The sequence below is a fragment of the Bos taurus genome, chromosome 1 (assembly GCF_002263795.3).
Source record: "Bos taurus isolate L1 Dominette 01449 registration number 42190680 breed Hereford chromosome 1, ARS-UCD2.0, whole genome shotgun sequence".
Lineage (NCBI taxonomy): Eukaryota > Metazoa > Chordata > Mammalia > Artiodactyla > Bovidae > Bos > Bos taurus.
In genome coordinates, this window is record NC_037328.1 from 81,154,314 (window position 1) to 81,177,469 (window position 23,156).

The 23,156-nt window shown below is 41.8% G+C and overlaps 1 protein-coding gene across 1 annotated transcript in view; it reads left to right on the forward strand.

The window, feature by feature from the left end:
* Window positions 1-23,156, forward strand: part of ETV5 (ETS variant transcription factor 5) — a 59,295-nt gene that overhangs the window by 19,009 nt on the left and 17,130 nt on the right. The window contains exons 6-8 of the mRNA NM_001192834.2: window positions 9,420-9,549; window positions 10,445-10,735; window positions 21,660-21,919. Of these exons, the coding sequence (NP_001179763.1) occupies window positions 9,420-9,549; window positions 10,445-10,735; window positions 21,660-21,919 (681 nt within the window). The remainder of the gene's footprint in view (window positions 1-9,419; window positions 9,550-10,444; window positions 10,736-21,659; window positions 21,920-23,156) is intronic.

Here is a 23,156-nt window from a genome sequence, read left to right on the forward strand (position 1 = left end):
AAGCTTATTGTTACATCTCTTATATCAGACAAGAATCTGCCCACCTTGCCCTCCTCCCCCCAGTAACACTGACTGTTTTGTGTTTTTGTTTTTTTTTGAAGAGTCCTTGCCAGCTATTTTGTAGTTGACTTTTTAGGGTACATATTTAAAGGATATGTAGAAACACAAATATACAGAAATGCTGACCTTAGGCATGGAAATTCCCTATGTTGTGGGTTTTCTCACCTCATATCCATGTTATTTTGTTGACCTTAAAACAGTGGTGAAAGAACTGAGTGAGTCAAATGGAGAGGTTTGTGCACGTTTGAAGAGAAGGCTTTTGAGGGACTTACAGTTTTTAGCACAGCTTACTAAATAGTTGATTTTTTACTATTTATGGATGATTTTTGCTACATTCAATTTTTTAATTTATGCTTACAAAGGTTAGCACTGGCAGATATTAGAGAAAATGGCAGTCCTCCATATCTCCACCAATTCTACTTTTAGAACTTGTGCCCCTAAATTTGATAACATTTCAAATTTTTATTTTTGGAAACTGTTGCCAGGCAGAAACAGTGCTAACCATCCATTCAAACAGGTTTGAGCATGTCTCTTATTTGGTTTAGAAATCCAAAAGGCATCCAGATATTTTTCCAGATATTTTTTAAGTGCCAGAACCTGTCCACTTAATCTCCCTTGAACCTCTTTTCTTTCCCAGAACAGGGAATTATGGCCTGTCCTTGTCATTTGCTATAGCAATTACAAGAAATACCAAGATTAGGAATATGTTTTATGTTTGAAATGGTTTCTAATCTACACAAAGTAGTAGAAAACTAAAATAAAGACTGATTTCCAACTTCCAGTAATATGGTAGAACTTAAATAAACCTCAGCCTGTCTATCCTTTTCTTACTAACTGGCTGACTATGCTTTGTCTCAGAGTTTGTCCAAGGAAGGCCAGGACTAAGGAAAGTCAGCAGTATGTTGGAAAGTAGGTCTTTTGGGGTTTCTTTGTGTGCAGAACTCAAGGGACACCACATCTAGTGACTTAAAGCCCCCTCTCGTCTTTGCCAGTGGCACCCTGACAAGTTAGGAGTAATCAGGGGAGTAGAGACCACACATGCTCTATTTTGCCAACATCATTTTTAAATTGACATGTCCCTCTGTCTTCTTTCCTGGCATTCTACTCGCCGCCACAACCAAAGAGCAGTACAGGCAGGTGTCTTGGGCTCCCCCTGCCACCATTCTTGGAACTACACAGTACGTATTCCTTACGGAGAAGGAGGTGTGGTGGTAGTGGTCTGGGAAAGGAACAGTGACCCACCGCTGGTGGCAGAGAGAGCAGTAAGCTGAGGGATGAAGCTTCTTTGTAGGATTATGGCTCTGGGAATCCTGAAAAGTCTCTCAACCATGGCCATGTACATCCGCACCACGTTTGTTTACAAGCGCTATGAGAGGCTCTGGAGACATGGGCTGGCACTGGGGCATAGCCGCAAGACGTGCCATGTGGAGGCAGATGTTGGTGTTCTGGTCAACTTGCATCATGAGACACAACCTTCCATGTACAGTAAGATCATGGCTGTCAGGCGTAACCAAATAAGGTCTGCCCTGAGGTCAGGCCTGCATGCTGATTTGGGACAGATGAGTCTGCTCTAGATGAAGGTAATGAAAATGAAACTGAAGAAGGTGGAGAGGAAAACCCCAAAACAAAACCTTAACAGCAACACCTAAGAGAAGGAGGCCTCTGTGTGAAGCCAAAGACGCAGGACTGGCTTAGTCTCTCCCCGGTCAGACCGCACTATAACGGATTGGCAGTTTCTTTAACATTCAGTATCTATTACAAAAATGCTGTATGTATTCACAACAAAGGCTGTGGCAAATTGAAACTTTGACGATCATGAGGCACCAAAGGAAAGGCTTATTAGACAAGGTGGTTTTTGTCTTTCTGAAAAAATTCCTTTTGACTCCAGCTGTCATTTATCGTAACATTCAACAAAAGTGTTTTCCTTTGTTTTGCTCCTCTGCGCTGAAATAGTGAAGTTCACTGCCAGCACTGGCATCGTAGCTGCCTTGGACAGAAGCCACAGGCCTGTACTTGTGGGCAGGAAACAGATTTTGTCAGAGGGAATTATTATTTCTCTTGAATGGGTTAGTTTGTCTACTTATTTCTATTTTGAAACAATTGGGTTATTTCTTGAAAGGCTGCTTCTGCACCATCACCGAAGAAAGATTTTCTAAAGCTTGAAGAAATCTTAGTGTTAACTCAGTGGTGCTGTTTGACCAGGACAGGAGCTGCCTTTTTTGGGGGCCGGGCCCCAAGGCATGTAGGGATCAAATGTAGTGTGGAGTCCTGACCACCGGGCCACCAGGGAAGTCCCAGGGCTGTTTGTTTAAATAGAAACAACTGAAATAATGTGTGACAAGAGTAGCTTGATAAATTTTCACAAATGGTACAGGCATTTAGATCAAGACCTAGAATTTATGAAAGTGAGGAAACTCTACGTACCCCCTAAAGAGGCACCACCCCTAGAGACAGGAGTAACCGCCATACTGACTTGAAACACCATAGAATAATTTTGTTTCCTTTTGAATATTATTGTAAATGGGGTCATGTAGTATCTGGCTTTTTTGGTTTTTGTGAGACTCCCTGTTAAAGCTTGATTGTAATTTCTTCATTCTCATTTCTGAGTACTGAGATTTTGTGGTGACTGCAGCCATGAAATTAAAAGACGCTTACTCCTTGGAAGAAAAGTTATGACCAACCTAGATAGCATATTGAAAAGCAGAGACATTACTTTGCCAACAAAGGTCCATCTAGTCAAGGCTATGGTTTTTCCAGTGGTCATGTATGGATGTGAGAGTTGGACTGTGAAGAAAGCTGAGTGCTGAAGAACTGATGCTTTTGAACTGTGGTGTTGGAGAAGACTCTTGAGAGTCCCTTGGACTACAAGGAGATCCAACCAGTCCATTCTGAAGGAGACCAGCCCTGGGATTTCTTTGGAAGGAATGATGCTAAAGCTGAAACTCCAGTACTTTGGCTACCTCATGCGAAGAGTTGACTCATTGGAAAAGTCTCTGATGCTGGGAGGGATTGAGGGCAGGAGGAGAAGGGGACGACAGAGGATGAGATGGCTGGATGGTGTCACTGACTTGATGGACGTGAGTCTGAGTGAACTCCGGGAGTTGGTGATGGACAGGGAGGCCTGGCGTGCTGGGATTCATGGGGTTGCAAAGAGTCGGACACGACTGAGAGACTGAACTGAACTGAGATTTTGTTTGATATTGAGCCCATAGATAAATTTGAGAAGAATTAATATCTTTATAGTATCAAGCCTTCCAGCCTGTGAACTGATGTATTCTTCTATTTATTTAGAATTCTTTGATTTTCCTCGGGGTTTTATAGTTCAGTTTAGCTACCTTGCATGTCTTTTATTAGATGTGTTCCTAGGTATTAGATGTGTTCCTGGGTATTTGATGCTATCTGTTGCTATTTTAAATGTATTTCTTTAATTTCACATTGTTTAGGTTACTATGTATGTAAGTCATTCTTTTTATGTACTTGCCTTGTAGCCAAGGATCTTGGTAAGTTAGCTTATTGATTCTCATACTTGGTGGATACTTTCATATTTTCTATGTACCCCCTTGGCAATAAGTGATTGAGGTATTTTTCCTTCTCTTTTTTCCTTTTATTCATTTTTCTTAACTTACTACACTGGCTAGGATCAGGCTTGATTTTTGATCATGGTGTCAGATAGAAAAATCTTCTAAGGAGTTTCCTAGTAAGAAAAGGAACTATGAAATTAAGTTGGTTGATTTGTGAACATCCTATGTAAATTTTAAATGGTGTTATGGTGGTCTACAGAGCAACACATTGTACTTTGTAGTGCATGCCCACGGATGTAGACATATCTTATCAGCCAGCCAACCCATCTTTCCTACCCCTGACAAGTGGAGACTCTCATTTGTGTATGGATCCTTAACAGAGTTCTGATAGTCAAGTAGAGGTCCAGAGAGCCCGCTCACAGTGTTCTTGTCTCAGAGGTGGCATTTAGGAGGGAATTGTCAAGCAACAGCTTCAGGAGGGGCGGGGCATTTGGGGGGTGCATGAGGGTATCCACAGCAACAGTGTGGCATCTGACTGGTCAATGACTGGCTGTAGATGCCAGGTCTTCCACAGTGCCTTCAGCTATCTGGAAAGATTTTGATTAGCTGGACAATAGAAGGGGGAATGAGATCTTATTAGATGGAATGCTAGGACGGGAGGCAAGGACTAAGAAGTAGAAACCACTAGAATCAAGAGATGTTTGTTGCTAGTAGGAGGGAGGGAGGGAACCTGAGCGTTTTGGGGACCTAGAGACAGGAGAAAGTATAAGTCCTTGAGTGGCTTTAGATGTGTCAGGCATGTCAGCAGCTGGAGAGTAGAGTACTCGAGGATACAGACCCCGAGAACTGGCAAAGAGCATTCCTCTGCTTCTCTGCAGTTGTCTTCTTTCTCCATCTCTTTCCCTATTTGTTCTAATCCCTTTTTGATTTAGTCCTTTTTGCTCAGGTTCCATTTGGGAGGCAATATAATGGAATGACTGACAACTGATGGGTATACTGACCACTGAGAGCTATGAGACTTTGGCAGATTACCTTTTGAGCCTTGATTTTTCTTATCTCTAAAATGGAGACAATGAAAGCAGCTTTCTCACTGGGTTCGGAAGATTGGATAAAATAATGTTAAGTAAACTAGCCAGGGCCAATGATAAGGGATCCGTCTGGTTGCCTCTTTCTTGGTCTACCTGGTTCTTTTCCAGAGGTATTAGTTATCCATTGTTCTTTTGTTCTAGAACACTTTCTCTTAATAAGGTGTAATGTGGTATTTTTGTTGTTTTCATTGAAAACAGGGTTTATGTCCTCTTTTTGATGAACATAGTGGGTGAGTGCAGTATCGCCCATTTCTGACAATGTGGTAGATGACTGAGATGACAGTTGGGGGCGCTCTTCCTTCCTTTCCTCTCCAGTATCAGCAGCTTCAAGACCTCAAGCCATTCCTTTAACTCCTTTGGTCCTCAGGGTCCTTATCCATAACTGTAAAGGCCTAAATTAAGTGGACTATCAGATAGACTCTAGTCCAACTCTAATTACATTTATTGGAAGATGCTAGAAGTCAGATCCCTCACTAAATTATGCATGCCATGAGGAAAAGGACCACCATGTCTGTTTTGTTTACCAGCATATCCCTAGCACCTTCAGGAACCTGACCCATGGAAGATGCTCAACAAATGAATCAATGGATGAATGAATGAAAGAAATCTTTACAATAAGGAAGGTGGCCCATATTTGCCAGAAATTGTTCATAGGACATCATTGGCTTTATGGGTCCATCTTCTGTAACTGACCTTAATTAAACTCAAGTTTTCTGTTGTAGAAAATGTTTATCAATTCAAATAGTCAAACAGCTTTTTTTTTTTCTTAAACTTCTTCAGGAGTTCATGCTCCTCTTTTAATTGTGATTCATTGCCATGGTTTATAGTCCTCAGTCTCTGTCATGGTTTAGTAAGTCACCTGTGTGAAGGTAAGTACTCTATTTTTGAAACCATAGTGTATGATTATACAACATCATAGCACCATCTGCAAGATGCTGTGCCATTTTCTCTATTTCTCAGATCAGATCAGATCAGATCAGCTGCTCAGTCGTGTCTGACTCTTTGCGACCCCATGAATCCCAGCACGCCAGGCCTCCCTGTCCATCACCAACTCCCAGAGTTCACTCAGACTCACGTCCATCGAGTCAGTGATGCCATCCAGCCATCTCATCCTCTGTCGTCCCCTTCTCCTCTTGCCCCCAATCCCTCCCAGCATCAGAGTCTTTTCCAATGAGTCAGCTCTTCGCATGAGGTGGCCAAAGTACTGGAGTTTCAGCTTTAGCATCATTCCTTCCAAAGAAATCCCAGGGCTGGTCTCCTTCAGAATGGACTGGTTGGATCTCCTTGCAGTCCAAGGGACTCTCAAGAGTCTTCTCCAACACCACAGTTCAAAAGCATCAATTCTTCGGCGCTCAGCCTTCTTCACAGTCCAGCCTTCTCAAGGCAGCATCATATATCTCATTTTACAAAGAGGGAACAGGTTAAAAGTTACGAGCATTCCTTGGGCTTCTACTTTCCTACTTAAAACACATGCATATGACTATCAGGCTCTTTCATACATCCTCTGACCCAGCAACCTCTCTGTGGAGACTGAGCATCCTTCCTTACCCCTCAAACGGCCCCTTCTTGGCTTTCCTGTCCATTATCTGTGAAACTTCCAAATCTCATTCCTGCCACATTGCCCTCTCTTCTCCCTCCTTCGAATGGTTGACTCCCAAGGGGAAAAAAATATGACTAACATCATGTCTAGCCTTCAAAGGTAAATGTGGACCCTGCCATCAAATTTTAAAAATTAATTCGAAATATAACCCCTGAATCTTAGTAGAGCTTGAAGGGGAAAATTGAAGGCAAAAGGAGAAGACGACAGCAGAGGATGAGGTGGTTGGATAGCATCACTGACTCAATAGACATGAGTTTGAGCAAACTCCAGGAGGTAATGAAACCTGGCGTGCTACGGTCCATGGGGGCGCAGAGAGTCAGATGCAACTTAGTGACTAAACAAGGATACTACAGACTGGGGAGCCAATAGACAACAGAAATTTATTTCTCACTGTTCTGGAAGCTAGAAGTTTGAGATCATGGTGCCGACATGGCTGGGTGAGGGCTCCCCTTCATTGACTTGTGTCCTCAGACACCTGTGCCCTCGTGATCTAATCATCTCCCAAAGGCCCCTCCCCCTAATATCACATAAGACATTAGAATTTCAGCATATGAATTTGGGAGGTTACAACAATTCAAACCACAGCACTCATTTACTTCTTGAACTCCTCCTTTGGATAGAGAACATAAGATTCCAGGTAATAGGACAGTTATGGTATGAGAGAAGGTACCATATAATGTAGAGCCCAAATGGTGTGGTACACACTAGGAGTGCCATGTAGATGTGAGGAAATTAAGACATCAGAATCGGGCTTCCCAGGTGGCACTAGTGGTAAAGAATCCACCTGCCAGTGCAGGAGATGCAAGAAACGTGGGTTTCTTCCCTGGGTTGGGAAGATCCTCTGGAGAAGAGAATGACAACCCATTCCAATATTCTTGCCTGGAGAATTCCGTGGGCCGAGGCACCTCGTGGGCTATATAGTCCATGGGACCTCAAAGAGTCAGACACAACTGAGCGCCCACAGATATCAGAGTTAGCCAAAACTTAAGACTTTCAAAATGGGTATATGGTATTTCTGCAGACATTATAAAAGTTTGCTTTCTGGAAAACTTTGGTTTACCCTCTGGTATTAATCTTGTCAGTAGAACTGATAACTTTTATAATACCGTGAAAATGTCAAAACATTTCTGAAGCCTGAAATGAGAAAATTGAACAATGCTATTGCTGTTTACTCTCCAAACTTAGGAGAAACAGTGATTATAAATTATTTTCTTAAAATAAAGTCAGAAAAGTACTTTCTAGGACATGTAACTGCTGCTTATGTTGGGGCATCATCACCAGTCCAAAACTTTTATGACAGAAGACTGGTAAGAGGAGAAGCAATGACCCAGGAGCAGTGCCGAGAACCAGAACATCCCCTGCATACCCGACTCTCCCTTCTCGTTTACCAACAGCATTCTAACAAGAGCAAGCTTAGCCATTTTCTGTGTCTGAATGTCTGAAAACATTTGATAGCAATTGAGGGTTGGCTGCCATGATGTCACCATCAAAAAAATCACGAGAGAGACTCTAATGACTTCTAAATATAATCTGCCAGTTCCGAACTTATTTTGTGTGTTTGGGAAAAGCAGTTGGCGTTTTGTAGGAAAGGAATTATGAAAACCTGCCCTTGCCAGTCAGTCACTGGCAGGACTTTGCTTTTATAAACTTGTCATCTGTGATCAAGTCTTCAGTCTCATTTGTTCACTTCTGAGTCCAGAATTCAGGGTTGGAGGAAGCACCTGAGAAACCAGTTGGCAGAAAGATTGTTCAGTCTTAGAAAAGAATTGTCATTTCACTAATTCTACCTAATATAAATCACTAAGAAAACTAAGCTTCTGGAAGATGGCTCAGGAGTAAACATTGAGTGCAACAGAAAAATTCGGTGGTCACCAGAGCACTAAGCACTGTTAGCCATTTAATGAGAACTGCAATCCAGTGGATAACAGCCGGTAGAGAAGCTTAACTCGTTCCTTTCCCTCTCCCTCCCACAGCCAGAAGACAATCCTTACAGTACAGCGTCTTCTAAGAGTTTGCCCTTCTACTTTGGGTAAAGCACCCTCTTTAAAATGAGTTAGCTCCTAGATACATTTGAAAAACTTAACTCCTCTGCTGTCTCAGCATCACATATGGAATGTTCGATCGACTTCCATACAAAGCAGCAGCTCTGTATACTATAAATTTAGGAAGAGTAATTGGCACCATCTGTGAAAGGATTGGTTATGAGCGCCTGCCCTTCCTGGTAGGGCACTGGAAAGGCATGAAGCAGACACAAGCATGGAGGTTTTCCAGGCCTCCCGTATGCAGCTAGCCTCTCCTCGTTTGTGGTTTGGGGTCCATCGTTGTATTCCTTTGCTTTTGAAAATTTGAGATTGACGTGTATACACTGCTGTATTTTAAGTGGATAACCAATAAGGACCTACTGTGTAGCACAGGGAAGTCTGCTCAATGTTATGTGGCAGTCTGGATGGGAGGGAAGTTGGGGGAGAATGGATGCCTGTATATGTATGGCTGAGTCCCTTTGCTGTGCGCTTGAAATCATCACAATGTTGTGAATCTGCTGTACTCCAATATAAAATTTAAAAGTTTTTGAAGTGCCCCTAAAGATTGGGTATTTCTTACTCAGAGCTGATATTTACAGTTGCTTGAGGAAGGACTTTAAAATCATATTTTTTAAGTCATATTTCGTTTGTATATACGCCTCTATTTTTTTTTCTTTGCCATGGCAATTTGAAGCCTTAGATAAGCTAACGTGTAATGTCTACCAGTATATTTTTGGGTGTTTTGTCCTTTTCCGAAACAGAATTGTTCTTGTCTGCAATCCTTGGCATTCTTATCACACCTGTGTTTTTCTTGAAGCACCATCACCTACAGGATCTTTAAGGGCTTCAGAGCCTCCAGACAGTGGACCCAACATAGAAAAAGTTTGCGGGGGTGGGGGTGGGGAACCTTGGCTAATTTAAAGTGTCAGATGATGATTTCTGACTTTAAAGAACTTTTCATTGGTTTTAGATGGAAGGCTCTGTGTTAAGTGTTTGGCTTCCTCTGGCGTGTGACTGGACATGAGTTCCAAGAACAATCAGCTAGTATAGGGTTTGCAGAAGGAAGCATTGTGCTCCCTGTTAATCACTGTCCTCTCTGTCCCTCCCCTCATCCCTCTTCTGATTTCAGTGGTGCTTCATGCCCCACCTCCAACCAAGATCAAACGGGAGCTACACAGCCCCTCCTCTGAGCTGTCGTCCTGTAGCCACGAGCAGGCTCTCGGTGCTAATTATGGAGAAAAGTGCCTCTACAACTATTGGTAAGTGGAGCCAGAGAAAGGCTGGCCAGGAAGTGGCCGGCTCGTTGATTGTTTCCAGTATTATTCAGCAGACGCTCAGTGTAGCACACCCGTCTCTGGTGGCAGTATAATGATCCTCTAGCTGTAGCCAGTCCAAATGGGCTTTGTCTGCATGTAACGTGCAGAACTGTTAAATCAGCCCTGCAGGGGACTGATTTCATGGGGCCCTGAGCCCTCCCAAGGGAAAGAACCCTGAATGCTGGGCTATTTGATCTGTGGCTTCAAGGGAGGGACTATATGCTCCTTCATGTCTATCATATGTTAATGTGAACTTTAAGCACCAAAGAAGTAATCTTCACATCAGAATATATGAAGAAAATCCCCATGCCAGTGCCCTTTACTTAAGAATATCCAAGCCCCAGGAATGAAGCTTTAATTTTAAATCATTCTTTGCTCTAGAAGATAAACATAGATCTGCCTGAAAAGGGGAGGAGAAGCTTTGTTAAGTGATGTTACAGCAGAAAATTCAAAGGTTCTTGTTCCTGGGAACCCTGGAATTCTTGGGAGAGGGGGCCAGAAAACTCCCCCAGGACCTAATTTCTCCCCTCATCAATCCACCCCTGCACGCGCATACATGGAGAATTCTTTTAGAAAAGGGGAAAAAGGAAACCGGAAGCTGAGGCTAAAATTATCTTTGAGAAGAATCACTAGAAGTGTTAAACAAGTCCCTGTGACGCAGTGTGCTTGTCACTTTTCAGAGGTACAAATATTCCCTCGGGGCTGCCAGCAATTTAACTATGTTAATGCTGTCATTTCCTGGCAACCGTGGGCTGCAACCTCAAGTTCTGCTGGACCTGGTGACCACGCTAATGGCTTCATTGCGGCTAAATGGTTCCTTCTCTTTTTCTGTTTACAGTGCCTATGATAGGAAGCCTCCCTCTGGGTTCAAGCCATTAACCCCTCCTACCACCCCGCTGTCTCCCACCCATCAGAATTCCCTATTTCCCCCACCTCAGGCAACTCTGCCCACCTCGGCGGCACATGCCCCTGCAGCTGGCCCAGTCCCAGGTGTGGGCCCCACCCCCACCCCTCATTCGCTTCCGGAACCTGGACCACAGCAGCAAACCTTTGCGGTCCCCCGGCCGCCACATCAGCCCTTGCAGATGCCAAAGATGATGCCTGAAAACCAGTATCCATCAGAACAGAGGTGGGTGCTGATCTGGGCTTCCTTTACCACCTCCTCCCACCCCTCTATCTCCCAGGGCGAGGGGAAGTAGTAGTCATTTGCCAGGTACCTATAAAGCTCTCATTTCACTGAGGCATGTTTTGAGGTAAGACTACTAATAATATGAATATGACCTGTTTATGTTATCACTTTGGGGCTTCCCTGGTGGCTCAGTGGTAAAGAATCCCCCTGCAATGCAGGAGACTAGGTTCGATCCCTGGGTCAGAAAGATCCCCTGGAGGAGGGCATGGCAACTCACTCCAGTATTCTTGCCTGGAGAAGTCCATGGACAGAGGAGCCTGATGGGGTCTCACAGAGTCAGACACGACTGAACGACTAAACAACGTATCACCCTGCTCCTAAGGTACTGCAGAGGGGATATAGGCCTTGCAACACCCTTATGAAGTAGGTATGGGAGAGGTGGCTGGTACTCTTCCCCATTGTAGAAGCAGAGGAAGACGGACCTGCTCAGGATGTTGACCCTGTCTGTTGACCTTGGCTGAGGGCAGCTTCGCTGGCTCCTCATTGGATACCACCTGCTAGAATCATACCTTGATTTATGCTACCCATTAATACTTTGTTACCTTTTTACTTACGTATTAGGGAAGATTGCTGAGTTATCGGAGGTGTTATTACTCATTTGATTTTAATACATTTTCACAGTAGGGGGATTACCTGAGGACTGTTTCTTTTTTTTTTTTTTGGACTGTATTTTTAATTTTCTACTTTTGAGATAGAGATCTTGATTTCACTCCAGGTATTTCTGCATTCTTAATAAGGAAATAGAGGCATCAGAATAACTTGTCCAAAGTGATTCATTCTCAGAAAAACTAAGATGTAAAAGGAATCTACTCTGCAAGCACCGAACTTAACCTCTTAGGTCCCAGCCTTTGAAGTTCATTATCTGTGGTATTCTAGAACTTTGCGTGCTTGTGGCCTTCCCGTAATACAGGATATTCTGGGGGCCTTTTTTGTTTCAGTCCCTCTGGAATGAAGTGATAAGGTAGGCAGGTAGTTATCTGTGGTTACCAATGGCTACAAGGTGATGACTATTGTTTGTCCTTTCTTGCTCTGCTTGGGGGAGAGGAAGAACATATAAGTTATCTTCCTCTGGCCTGGTCCAACCCAGATGCCTGCTGGTATTTAATTGGAGGTCACTATTTCTAGATGAAATGCAGAAAAAAGCAAGTACTCTTGTCTGGTTCCAGTTCCCTTCCCCCTTTGCGGTGAAAGTCACCATAAAGAACCACATAATTTGTCTGGTTAGTGTTTATCCCCCTGCTGATCCAGGGGCCGTGAACACCAATGGTATACAGGGCCTGAGGGGAGAGAGTGTTGACTGGCTGGCTGACCACTGGCTGGCTCAGTGGTGGGCCTCAGTTTCCACAGGAAGCCGCTTCATCTGAAGGAGGCAGGTACCTCAAAGTGTGTGTTAGTCACTAGCTTGTAATAACAGTTGTACTTCTTTAAGAGAATTTGGAAATTTGGAATTTTAGTGTAGAAATTCCAGGGGTTTTGTTTTTGTTTTTTAAAGCTGGCAACTAATTCAGCTTTACTGCTGTAAAGTATTACAGCAGTAATACTTTGCAGACTAAACAAAATCTGTGGGCAGAATCACCCCTGAGGCCTGCCAGTTTGTGAACGCAGGCCTGGATACCATTTTTATTTCAATAATTTCGGTTTTGTGTTTTTAAACTGTCTTTTCTGATTGTATGCAGAGATTAGTAATTGAAGAGGCGGGTTGAGGTGGGGTATATATTTTGTATTTGAAATAATTAGCCAACTTTAATTTGTTATACCATATGTAAAGGGAAATCACTTTGTGTTAAATCTCTTATTCATATTTTCCCTTAATCCATTTCATGTGCAGAGAGCCTGTGTAAACAGGTTGTATCAATGGCTCACTGAACTGGGGGAGAATCTCCTATTACTAATTCTGCTGGTAGTTATTCATCTTCCTGCAGCCCTGGAAGATAGGATGCCTTAGTCTCAGTGATAGAGTAGCTTTGTCTCCAGGCTACCCGGCCTCCTCCCGAAAGGAGGACATTTGATCCCTGCGATTTGAGTGTCTGTCCTCAGGTATCCAAAGGCAGGAGCCAGAAAGTAGATATTTCTTTTAGGGGGCAATTCCTCCCTGAAATCTGCCTTCCATCTTGCACTCACCTCCCCTTACCCCTCCGCCTTTAGGAGTGGTGGGTCTGAAATCAAGACCTCACCCACACACAGAGTGATACTGAGATCTTTAACAGAACTGAGGTGAAGGGCAGGTGCCTGCATAGATAAAACACAAACAAACATGGGCTCTTGGGCTTCTGTACCAGAGCACTGTATTATCAGATCTGAAGGTGTACTAGAGGAGTCCTCAGCGGGGGATTATTAGTAGTGTAGACTTCTTGCTCTACTCCAGAGATGGAGTTGTGGGTCTGGGGCAGGACCTGGAAATATTACTGTCGTACTTTGGGAAATCATGGTGTACCCCTGTCTTCTACCCCCACACCTAGACAACTTTTTTTTTCCCCTAAGAATCAAGTGCCCAGTACTCAATTTTGTTCTTATTGTGCTTGTCTATTATTGAGATAATGATATCTGTGTGATGCAAAATACACCAAAAACATGACAAGTGATTATGCTTGTAGATAGAGGATTGCACACAGAAAATGAGACAAACTAAGATCTGTAGTCCAATTCTGGCTCATACTGTAAAGAATCTGCCTGTGGTGTGGGAGACCCAGGTTCAATCCCTGGGTTGGGAAGACCCCCTGGAGGAGGGCATGGCTACCTACTCCAGTATTCTGGCCTAGGGAATTCCATGGACAGAGGAGCCTGGCAGTCTATAGTCCATAAGCTCACAAAGAGTCGGGCACAACTGAGCCACTAACAACACAATAGAAATTGCAGTCAGGTATGATAAACTCCAGTACTCTTGCCTGGAAAATCCCATGGATGGAGGAGCCTGGTAGGCTGCAGTCCATGGGGTTGCTAAGAGTCAGACACGACTGAGCGACTTCACTTTCACTTTCATGCATTGGAGAAGGGAATGGCAACCCACTCCAGTGTTCTTGCCTGGAGAATCCCAGGGACAGGGGAGCCTGGTGGGCTGCCATCTATGGGGTCGCACAGAGTCAGACACAACTGAAGTGACTTAGCAGCAGCATGATAAGCTTAGTAACTACACATTTAATAACTTATGCCTGCTTGAAACTGGAGTAGATTAGTTAGTAACTGGAGTTTTTCTTGTGCTTTTAAGTTAGAGGGAATGTTACTTCAAAATTAGCCCCATAACAAAAATGTGGTATTTTGCAGGATAGAAGGAAATTAGTCTTATCTGAGATTTTCTAAATAGCTCTGTAACAAAGGCAAGATAAAAACAAACAAAATGTATCTTACAGATTAAAAAAAAAAAATTAGACCTCAGAGCATCTAAAGGACTTCCTAAAAGTCACATAGCCAAATACCAGGTCCTACCTTTAGAAACCAAAAACATAAGTACCCCACTTTGGTTATGCTTACAGGAGAGGGGTTGCTGACAATGTACTAAAAGCTAAGTAAGGGACCTTGAAAAATCATTTCAACCTTGAATTTTATCCATCTGTTTCTTTAAACTAGCAGGACTTTCTCTTAAAACTACAAAATCCCACTTAATTCCTACATCATTTATCTAAACCCATGTTGTCACACCTTTATTTTTTGTTTTGCTGAGTGCCTTATTCCTTCAATTGAGTAGAACAAGTTCTTTTGAGGTTTAAAAACCATGATGTATACCCCTTTCTTTAGACCATATTTTGCTCAATATCTTGTCTTCAATGTGTTTATTGACAGTGATTGTTTGCTAAGACTATATAATCTAGTCAGTTATATTCTTAATGTTTTATATAATCAGTATATAATTCTTTACAACTCAAAATTTGCTTTAGGAGATAAATACTATATTTGAAAGCCATGATTTATATTCGTGATTTCCTCCCCCCAAAGAGGAAAAAAATGCCATGTAATTTGGCATGTTCAGACATGTTTCATTTACCCTTAAAGACCAGCTGCTCCTTGAAAAGGAGGACTGCTTCTCATTCAACCTTCCCACTCTCATAGGAGTTTATTGTGCTGTTTACAATGTGCGCAAAAATCTTCCTATGTTATGCCCATAGTACTAGCCAGATATGGTATAAAGAAAAACTGTCATTCCATCTCAAGTTGAGTCCCCGCAGTTCAACTGAAGAGATTCCTCTAAGAAATGCAGCATCTAGAAATTTGGGGAAAGATTGAAGGCAGGAGGAGAAGGGGGAAACAGAGGATGAGATGGGTGGATAGCATCACCGACTCAATGGACATGGGTTTGAGCAAACTTCGGGAGATAGTGAAGAACAGGGAAGCCTGGTGTACTGTAGTCCATGGGATCGCAAAAAGTTAGACACGACTTAGCGACTCAATAGGAATTTTGAAATCCACTGCACACTCACGTGACAGCAAGAAGCAAAAAATCAAAAAGCAAAATTTAAGAAGATAACCCTGATGGGGAAATCGTCTGCTTCGGGCTTCCATGGTGGCTCAACGGTAAAGAATTCACCTGCCAGTGCAGGGACATGGATTCGATCCCTGGTCCTGGGGAGGTCCCACATGCCTTGGAGCAGCTCAGCCCCATGCACCACAACTACCGAAGCCCACGTGCCTAGAAGGCTGTGCTCTGCAATGAGAAAAACCCCTGAAATGAGAAGCCCACGCACTGCAAGAGAGTAGCCCCTGCTCACTTACAACTGGAGAAGGTTCTCGCACAACAATTTTTTTAAAAATTCCCTTTTTAAAAATCCTCTACTTCTTGATGCTCCCTACGGGCATTAGTATTGCAATAGGCTATCACGCTGAAATTGATAGTCAGAACCCAGTCCCCAGAGTCATCAAGAAAGGGTCTGTTGTCTGAATGGCCTGTTGAGAAGGTTCTCTCTGTGGTTGTGATCAAAACTTTAGAGCTTAGAGGATGAGCTTACATTTTCTATAATTGTGATTTAGTAGAAAACTACTTATTCCCTGAAGATGCTAAAGAGACATAATATATGCAGGTTTTTCTCTTCTCCTTTCTCTCAGGTCTACCCTAATTGTTCATTTTTGTCCTTCACATTTTCTAGTTTTTAGACAGGGAAGAACCTGACAGTGAGTCACACTTGTAGCCTGTCAGACACATCCCTTTCATGCACTTCTGTTAACAGTGTGTTATGTGTGACAGCACAAATTCACTTTAGTGTCCGAAACTGAGTTTCATAGATGCTTAATGGAATCTTCAGCAGACTGAGTTGTGTACTTCTAGTCAGACATGACTTAGCAACTAAAAACAACAACAGTTCCAGTATGGGAAGTTTTTAGGGTTCTGCATCTTAAGAGGGCTCATTTTCTGCATTTCCTTATGTTTAAAATAGGGTTGTTTTTGTTATACCTTTTATTAAGCTGAAGAAAATTTCCTTCTATCCCTAGAATGCTGGGTTTTGTTGGTTTTCTTTTTTAATATGAATACATGTTGAATCTTATCAAATGCTTCTTCTGCCTCTATTGAGATCAAATGAATAGCTCTCCTTTAATTTTTCTATGTGGTGAATTACACTGATTTTATATGAAACCAATCTTGTATTCTTGTGATAAACTAAACTTTGTTATATATAATCATATATACATTGCTGGGCTAGGTTTTCCAACATGTATTTAGGACTCCTGCATCTGTATTTATGATTGAGAATGATATATAATTTCCCTTTCTTATATTATCCCTGTTGGGTTTTAGCATTGAGGTTATTCTCACCAGATGAGTAATGATATTTTCCTTTCTATATATTCCAAAATAGCTTGTGTGAAATTGGGGTTTTTTATTCTTTGAAATTTTGGAAGAATTTACCAGTACAGCCATTGGGGCCTGATATTTTCTTTGTGGGAAGATTTTTAATTACTGGTTCAGTATCCTCACCTTTTATGGTCTTGGTCTGGATTTCTGTTTAGTTGAGTGAATTTAACAAATTTTTCTAGGAATTTGTTTCACAAGTTTTAGAAATTGGCACATGGTGTTGCCTGGTGGCTCAGTGGTAAAGAATCCGCCTGCCAATGCAAGAGACGTGGGTTCGATCCCTGATCTGGGAAGATCCCACATGCCACAGAACAACTAAGCCCATGTGCATTAAAAATGAAGAAATAAAAATCGGCATAAAGCTGTTCCTAATGTCAGCATGCTGCAGTCCATGGGGTCACAAAGAATCAGACGTGACTGAGCAACTGAACAAAAGTGCCCTTTTAACAACCTCTATAGCATCATCTGTTTATCCATTTTTCATTTTTTATTCTATTTATCTAGACTGTGTTAGTCTTAGCAGGTTATATCACTTGTCTTTTCAGTAAATCAACTCTAGATTTGCTTGTTCTATTGGATACTTTCTATTTCATTGGTTTCTGCTCCTACTGAAATTTTCTATATTTTTTGTTTATTCTGTTTTAGCTTCTTTGGTTGGCTAACTTGTAGCTTCTTTATACTCTAAATACATGACCAAATAAGATTTCTCCTAAGGCTGGGGTGACCATACCTTCAGTTTTTCCTGGGTCACATAGCTTGTGAAAGTAATTCCTGATAGCTTTTCTTTTTACTCCCCAAAATACCCTGGTTACAAGTAATCGATTATTTGATCTCCCTACCAAGTCCTGCTTTAGCTATACCCCACAAGTTCTGACCTGTGGTATTTTAAAAATTCAGTTTCAAGTATTTATTATTTCTTCAATCCTAGAGTTCTTCAAGTGTATATTTCTGAATTTCCAAACTTAAGTTTTCTAGCTGCCTGGACTGTATGATATTTAAATGTCATCAAGAAGGTATTTAAAAGCAATTATTGAAACAATTGTATGAATAATATAGGCTCTGGAGTTGAACTGATTAACAGATCTGAAATTGAGTCCCAACTCTGCTACTTCCTATCTGTATGACCTCAGGGAGGCATTTAACTTTCCCAAGCTTTGGTTTCTTTATCTGAAAATGGGAGACTACTAGATACTTACCACATAGAATCATTGGGTGACTTAATCACACTGGCATAGGGAAAGTACTCAAATGTTAGCTTCCATGACAATCTTGTTTTAAAAATCACTTTTATGTTCCATAAAGAAAACTACTAAAGGAATCTTCCTAAAATGATATAGATACTATTACCTATACACTTTTAGCTCTTTGTTTAAAGTTTTAAAAATGTAAAGTTCTCTACCCCTAATCTTTTCATCTTTAGACTCATTAATGTTGTATACATAAAAAACTAATACTTTTACCGTCTAATCTCCTGGGAAGATCTTGTGTTTATATCACCTTCCATATTTGATCTTGAAAAATCAAATATCTAGGCCTTTAAAAGGCATACTTGGTTTCTCATCTCTGTGTTCTATCATAGTTTGGATGGGCCAATTTGAGTTTAATTGCTGACAGGCCTCACACAAAGTTCTGAGAGCTGTTTCAGAGCTCTTTGGTGGGCTTTTAGGGACAGTGTTTGGGTTTTCTTTTGCAACAGTGCCTGGCTCTTGGTATATGGCAGGAAAATAAATATTAATTGAAATTGGGTGGCATGGTACCACCTGGAATAAAAATCAGCATTCTCTTTTTGAGAAGGGAGACTAGAGGCTGTCTAGATAGCAAGGGAACTCGTGTGCGTGAAAGTCTCCCAGTTCCTTAAGATCTTCCCTACCATTTTGCATAATTTCTGAATTTAGCTTATGGCAGGCTGTGGGGAGGAGGTTGGATAGTTGATGTTTGAGAGTAATGGTATCTAAGAACCTAGCAGTGTGCTGGGACCTTTTACATGGGTTGTCTTAGGTAACCTTTACAACAGATCTATGGGACAAGTAACCTGATTGTTCTTACTTTCCTGATGAGGAAACTGAGGTTCAGAGCAGTTATGTAACTAGCTCTGTGACCTTGGGTCAGTAAGTGATAAAGATTGGATTTCAGCCCAGGATGTGCCAACTTCGCAGCCAGAGCCTCTTTTACTGAGCTGTGCTGCTTCGCTGTCAATTTTTTCTTTGCTCTAACGGGAATATTAAGTACGTGGTGGTGGTTTCTTGGCCAGTTTTCCATATCATTTCAGCTGGCCTCTGAACTGCTCACTCCTTCACTGGGCACCCAAAGCCACTGTGTAGCCTTCTTTGAATCCACACTTTTCTCCTTTTTTTCTCTAAGTATTGTGTTTACTCTGTGTTGGCAGCAGAAACCAAAAAGGAAATGCAGAAAAAGCATCTAACGGTTTTCATAATGTAAACCAAATGTTGGTAGCGTGGGTGAGCTCTTGGGAGGAAAGGCGCTATATAAATCTGACAAATAAATAAATAACTGGTTCTTTAAATAAACTGGCACTGAGAAAGCCTTAATCTGTAACCTATTGAATATAGGCTTGCTCAGTAGTCAGAAGTGTCCTTTTGCTCACCAACTGTGAGCTCATGATGGCCTGAGCTCTGTTGGGATAACGGGTGGGGGTGGAGGGCGGGGTGGCTAGTGGGGGTAGGAAGAGGTCTGTTAGGAACCAAGCCTTCCCTCCTTGGAAAATGATTGCCTGCCTCAGTAAACAACAGGCATCTCTGTCATAGCTGTACTATGTATACAACACATTCTAAGCTACTTCAAAAGGATTGCGGGAAGGGGGTTCAAATGAAAGACAGTGGTTGAAGTGCAGAGTGTATTTTGAGGACAAAAAATGAATTACTTTACTAATCTCTGCAAATAAAAGCTGTTATCGGCAGCAAGCTCGGAGAGAAATCTTTCTTCCAAATATGCTGGTTTTATGACCTACCCTTAAGCTGCCCTTTGCAACAAACCAGGACAAGCCAATCCCAGTTGTAGAATGTGTTCCACAGATGCCAGGCCTGTAAGCTTCATACATCCTTAAAGTTATGCTGCAGGGAGGGGATGAAGGTTGCTGGCTGGTACCCACATGGAAGCACCTTTTCCTGAGGGCATCGGACTAGGCCAACTCTAGAGTTTCATTCTGGAAAGTGAGAAGATGAGCTCTGAGCGGAAGTGAAGTGATGGGCCTGCCAGCTGCACTGGCTCTGGTTACAGAGCAGAGTTGGTTCTGTGCCATCTCAGAGCCATCAAGGAAGCGATTTGGGGAGGTCACCTTGGAAGGTGCTAGGAAGGTTGCAGAGGCAGGAGGGGAGAAAACATGGACAGTGGGTGCCCTTGTTACTGTTCTTGCTGGCATAAGCTCTGGGTACTTTAATGAAAATAAGCCTAAAGAATATCTTTACTTTCCTGCCCACTTCAGAATTTTCTTTACAAAATCAGGTTTGCAGCCTGTTGCTGGTGCCTGTATTCTAAATGTCAAGCCTAAACACAAGTTTCAGATTTATACTTCGAAGACCATGTGCAAGGCTTTCCTGAAATAGCAGTAACCTTGAAAATCAGCTTTCCTGATTGCCAGTCCACTGTCACAGTGTTCAGTACCCCCTGATCCTTAGAGTTCATAAAACTTGTTTCAGTAATTTCATCAGGCAGATCCTGAGCTTTTGGTATAAAAGGATAAATGTATGTAAAATAGTTTGGGGATCTTCCGGTTATAAAGGATCTTGTGGTACTGCTACTGGTAAGACAGTAAAGACTCAGAGAGCGAGCCCTGATTTAAAACGTTTTATTCTGCACACGAATCTCTTCACTAAAATTTTAAATCTTGATATTCTAGAAATCTGTTGGCCCTTAGATGTCACAAATTGATTCAGATCAAGTTATTTGCTTCAAGCTATTGATAGGATTCAAACTAAAAGTAGAGAGTAAGACCTTATAGGCTTACATTGTTGATTTTTAGACTTATTTTTATTACTGATGAAGTTAAATTTTGTTTATGACTGTTTGCATTTCTTTAGTGATTTTCCTATTTGTGTTCTTTACCCATTTTTTTCTGTTGGCATGTCCATCTTTTATTAATTTCCCCCACCGCAGTCTGTATTCTTTTATTCTTTTGCTTTGCAGCGTTCTTGAGTTGGGGGTGGGTTTTCTTTCTATAGGCTACTAAGAATACAAAGCATGGCCCTTATATCAAACCGTATGAACATTGCTATAGCTGCTAGAGATTTTCAGTTTAATTTGGGTCTTATTTCTCGTATTTCCTAACTATTACAGAATTACTCCCGCAGTTTGTTTTTCCTTAGGTTTTGTTTCTGTTGTTTGACTTACAGAAATTTATGCAAGGATACATACCCATGTTTATCTTGATTTCTGCTATTGGTATGATATATAGAAAGGTTTTTCCTCCACCCCCCCAAGATTATTTTTTCTTCGTATATGTTTACTATCATGGTTTCACATTGAAATCTTTATATAAAATTTATTTTGGCATATGGTATAAAACAGGACTTTCCAAGTCCTAAACATTGTATCTTTAATTAGATCTGTTGCTCAGAAAAGTTTTAAGTTTTGTTGTATAGCCTACACATTTTGTGATTTTTCTTAGGGATTTTGTTTTTGATTGCTGTTACATATGGTTGTTTTTTTTTTTTTAGAACTATGTTTTCTAACTGGTTAATTTCTGGTTAAATGCTCTTTGGTCTTTAAAAATTAATTCTGTCTACAGATGAGCAAATGAATCAATGAACAAACATAATCTAATGTTAGTGATATTTGCAAATAGATGGTTTTATATATTCAGATACATAATCTGGCTCAACTCTACACACAGACTGTGCATGAAGTAAACATGCACAGAAAATAAACTATGATGTAGTTTTTTTTTTTTTTTTGGGCCAGTCCCTGACTCACGAGGTTTAAAATGTGTGATATAATTTTGGAGAAAAGGATGAAATATCCAGAAGCAAGCATTAATGAGTACTTTGAATTTGTAATCCTCAATGCTAAAATCATAGTAGATACTCATCCTATATTTACTTAAACAGTGTAACTACTGTCTTCTTGCAGATTTCAGAGACAGCTGTCTGAACCCTGCCACCCCTTCCCTCCTCAGTCAGGAGTTCCTGGAGATAATCGCCCTAATTACCACCGGCAAATGTCAGAACCTATTGTTCCTGCAGCTCCCCCACCCCCTCAGGGATTCAAACAAGAATACCATGACCCACTCTATGAACATGGGGTCCCAGGCATGCCTGGTCCCCCAGCACATGGGTTCCAGTCACCAATGGGAATCAAGCAGGAGCCCCGGGATTACTGCGTTGATTCAGGTGAGCATAACATCATATGATTCTTTTCTTCATCATCTCATTCATTTGTCTGGTTGTTACTGAGTGCCTTCTGTATGCAGGGCTTTGGGGACTAGTTTTCTAAAGTTTGCCTTCAAAGAAGTTAGGAGCTACTAAAGCAAACATGTTTATGCATAACTTAATACAAAACAGAAAAGTCATGCAAATGGTAGGAAGCACAATAGACATTCAGATGTCACGCAGAGTATACCGGAGTCCATACCTGAAGATTGCTGGCACCCAGCCTTCAGTTCAGTCGCTCAGTCGTGTCCGACTCTTTGCAACCCCATGAACCGCAGCACGCCAGGCCTCCCTGTCCATCACCAACTCCCGGAGTCCACCCAAACCCGTGTCCATTGAGTCGGTGATGCATCCAACCATCTCATCCTCTGTCATCCCCTTCTCCTCCTGCCCTCAATCTTTCCCAGCATCAGAGTCTTTTCAAATGAGTCAGCTCTTCGCATCAGGTGGCCAAAGTATTGGAGTTTCAGCTTCAACATCAGTCCTTCCAATGAACACCCAGGACTGATCTCCTTTAGGATGGACTGGTTGGATCTCTTTGCAGTCCAAGGGACTCTCAAGAGTCTTCTCCAACACCACAGTTCAAAAGCATCAATTCTTCTGTGCTCAGCTTTCTTTATAGTCCAACTCTCTCATCCATACATGACTACTGGAAAAACCATAGCCTTAACTAGATGGACATTTGTTGGCAAAGTAATGTCTCTGCTTTTTAATATACTGTCTAGGTTGGTTATAACTTTCCTCCCAAGGAGTAAGCATCTTTTAATTTCATGGCTGCAATGACCATCTGCAGTGATTTTGGAGCCCAGAAAAATAAAGTCAGCCACTGTTTCCCCATCTATTTGCTATCAAGTGATGGTACCGGATGCCATGATCTTTGTTTTCTGAATGTTGAGCTTTAAGCCAACTTTTTCACTCTCCTCTTTCACTTTCATCAAGAGGCTCTTTAGTTCTTCACTTTCTGCCATAAGGGTGGTGTCATCTGCATATCTGAGGCTATTGAAATTTCTCCCAGCAATCTTGATTCCAGCTTGTGCTTCCTCCAGCCCAGCGTTTCTCATAATGCCCTTTAAGGCCTGTTATCTTAAAGTCACTGGACAAAGGATATTTCTGCATGTTAGTCCTGCCTCTAGTTTTGTGACCTTTTTTGAATACAATGACCCATTGAACTCCCAATATAAGTATAGGAGAGTCCACA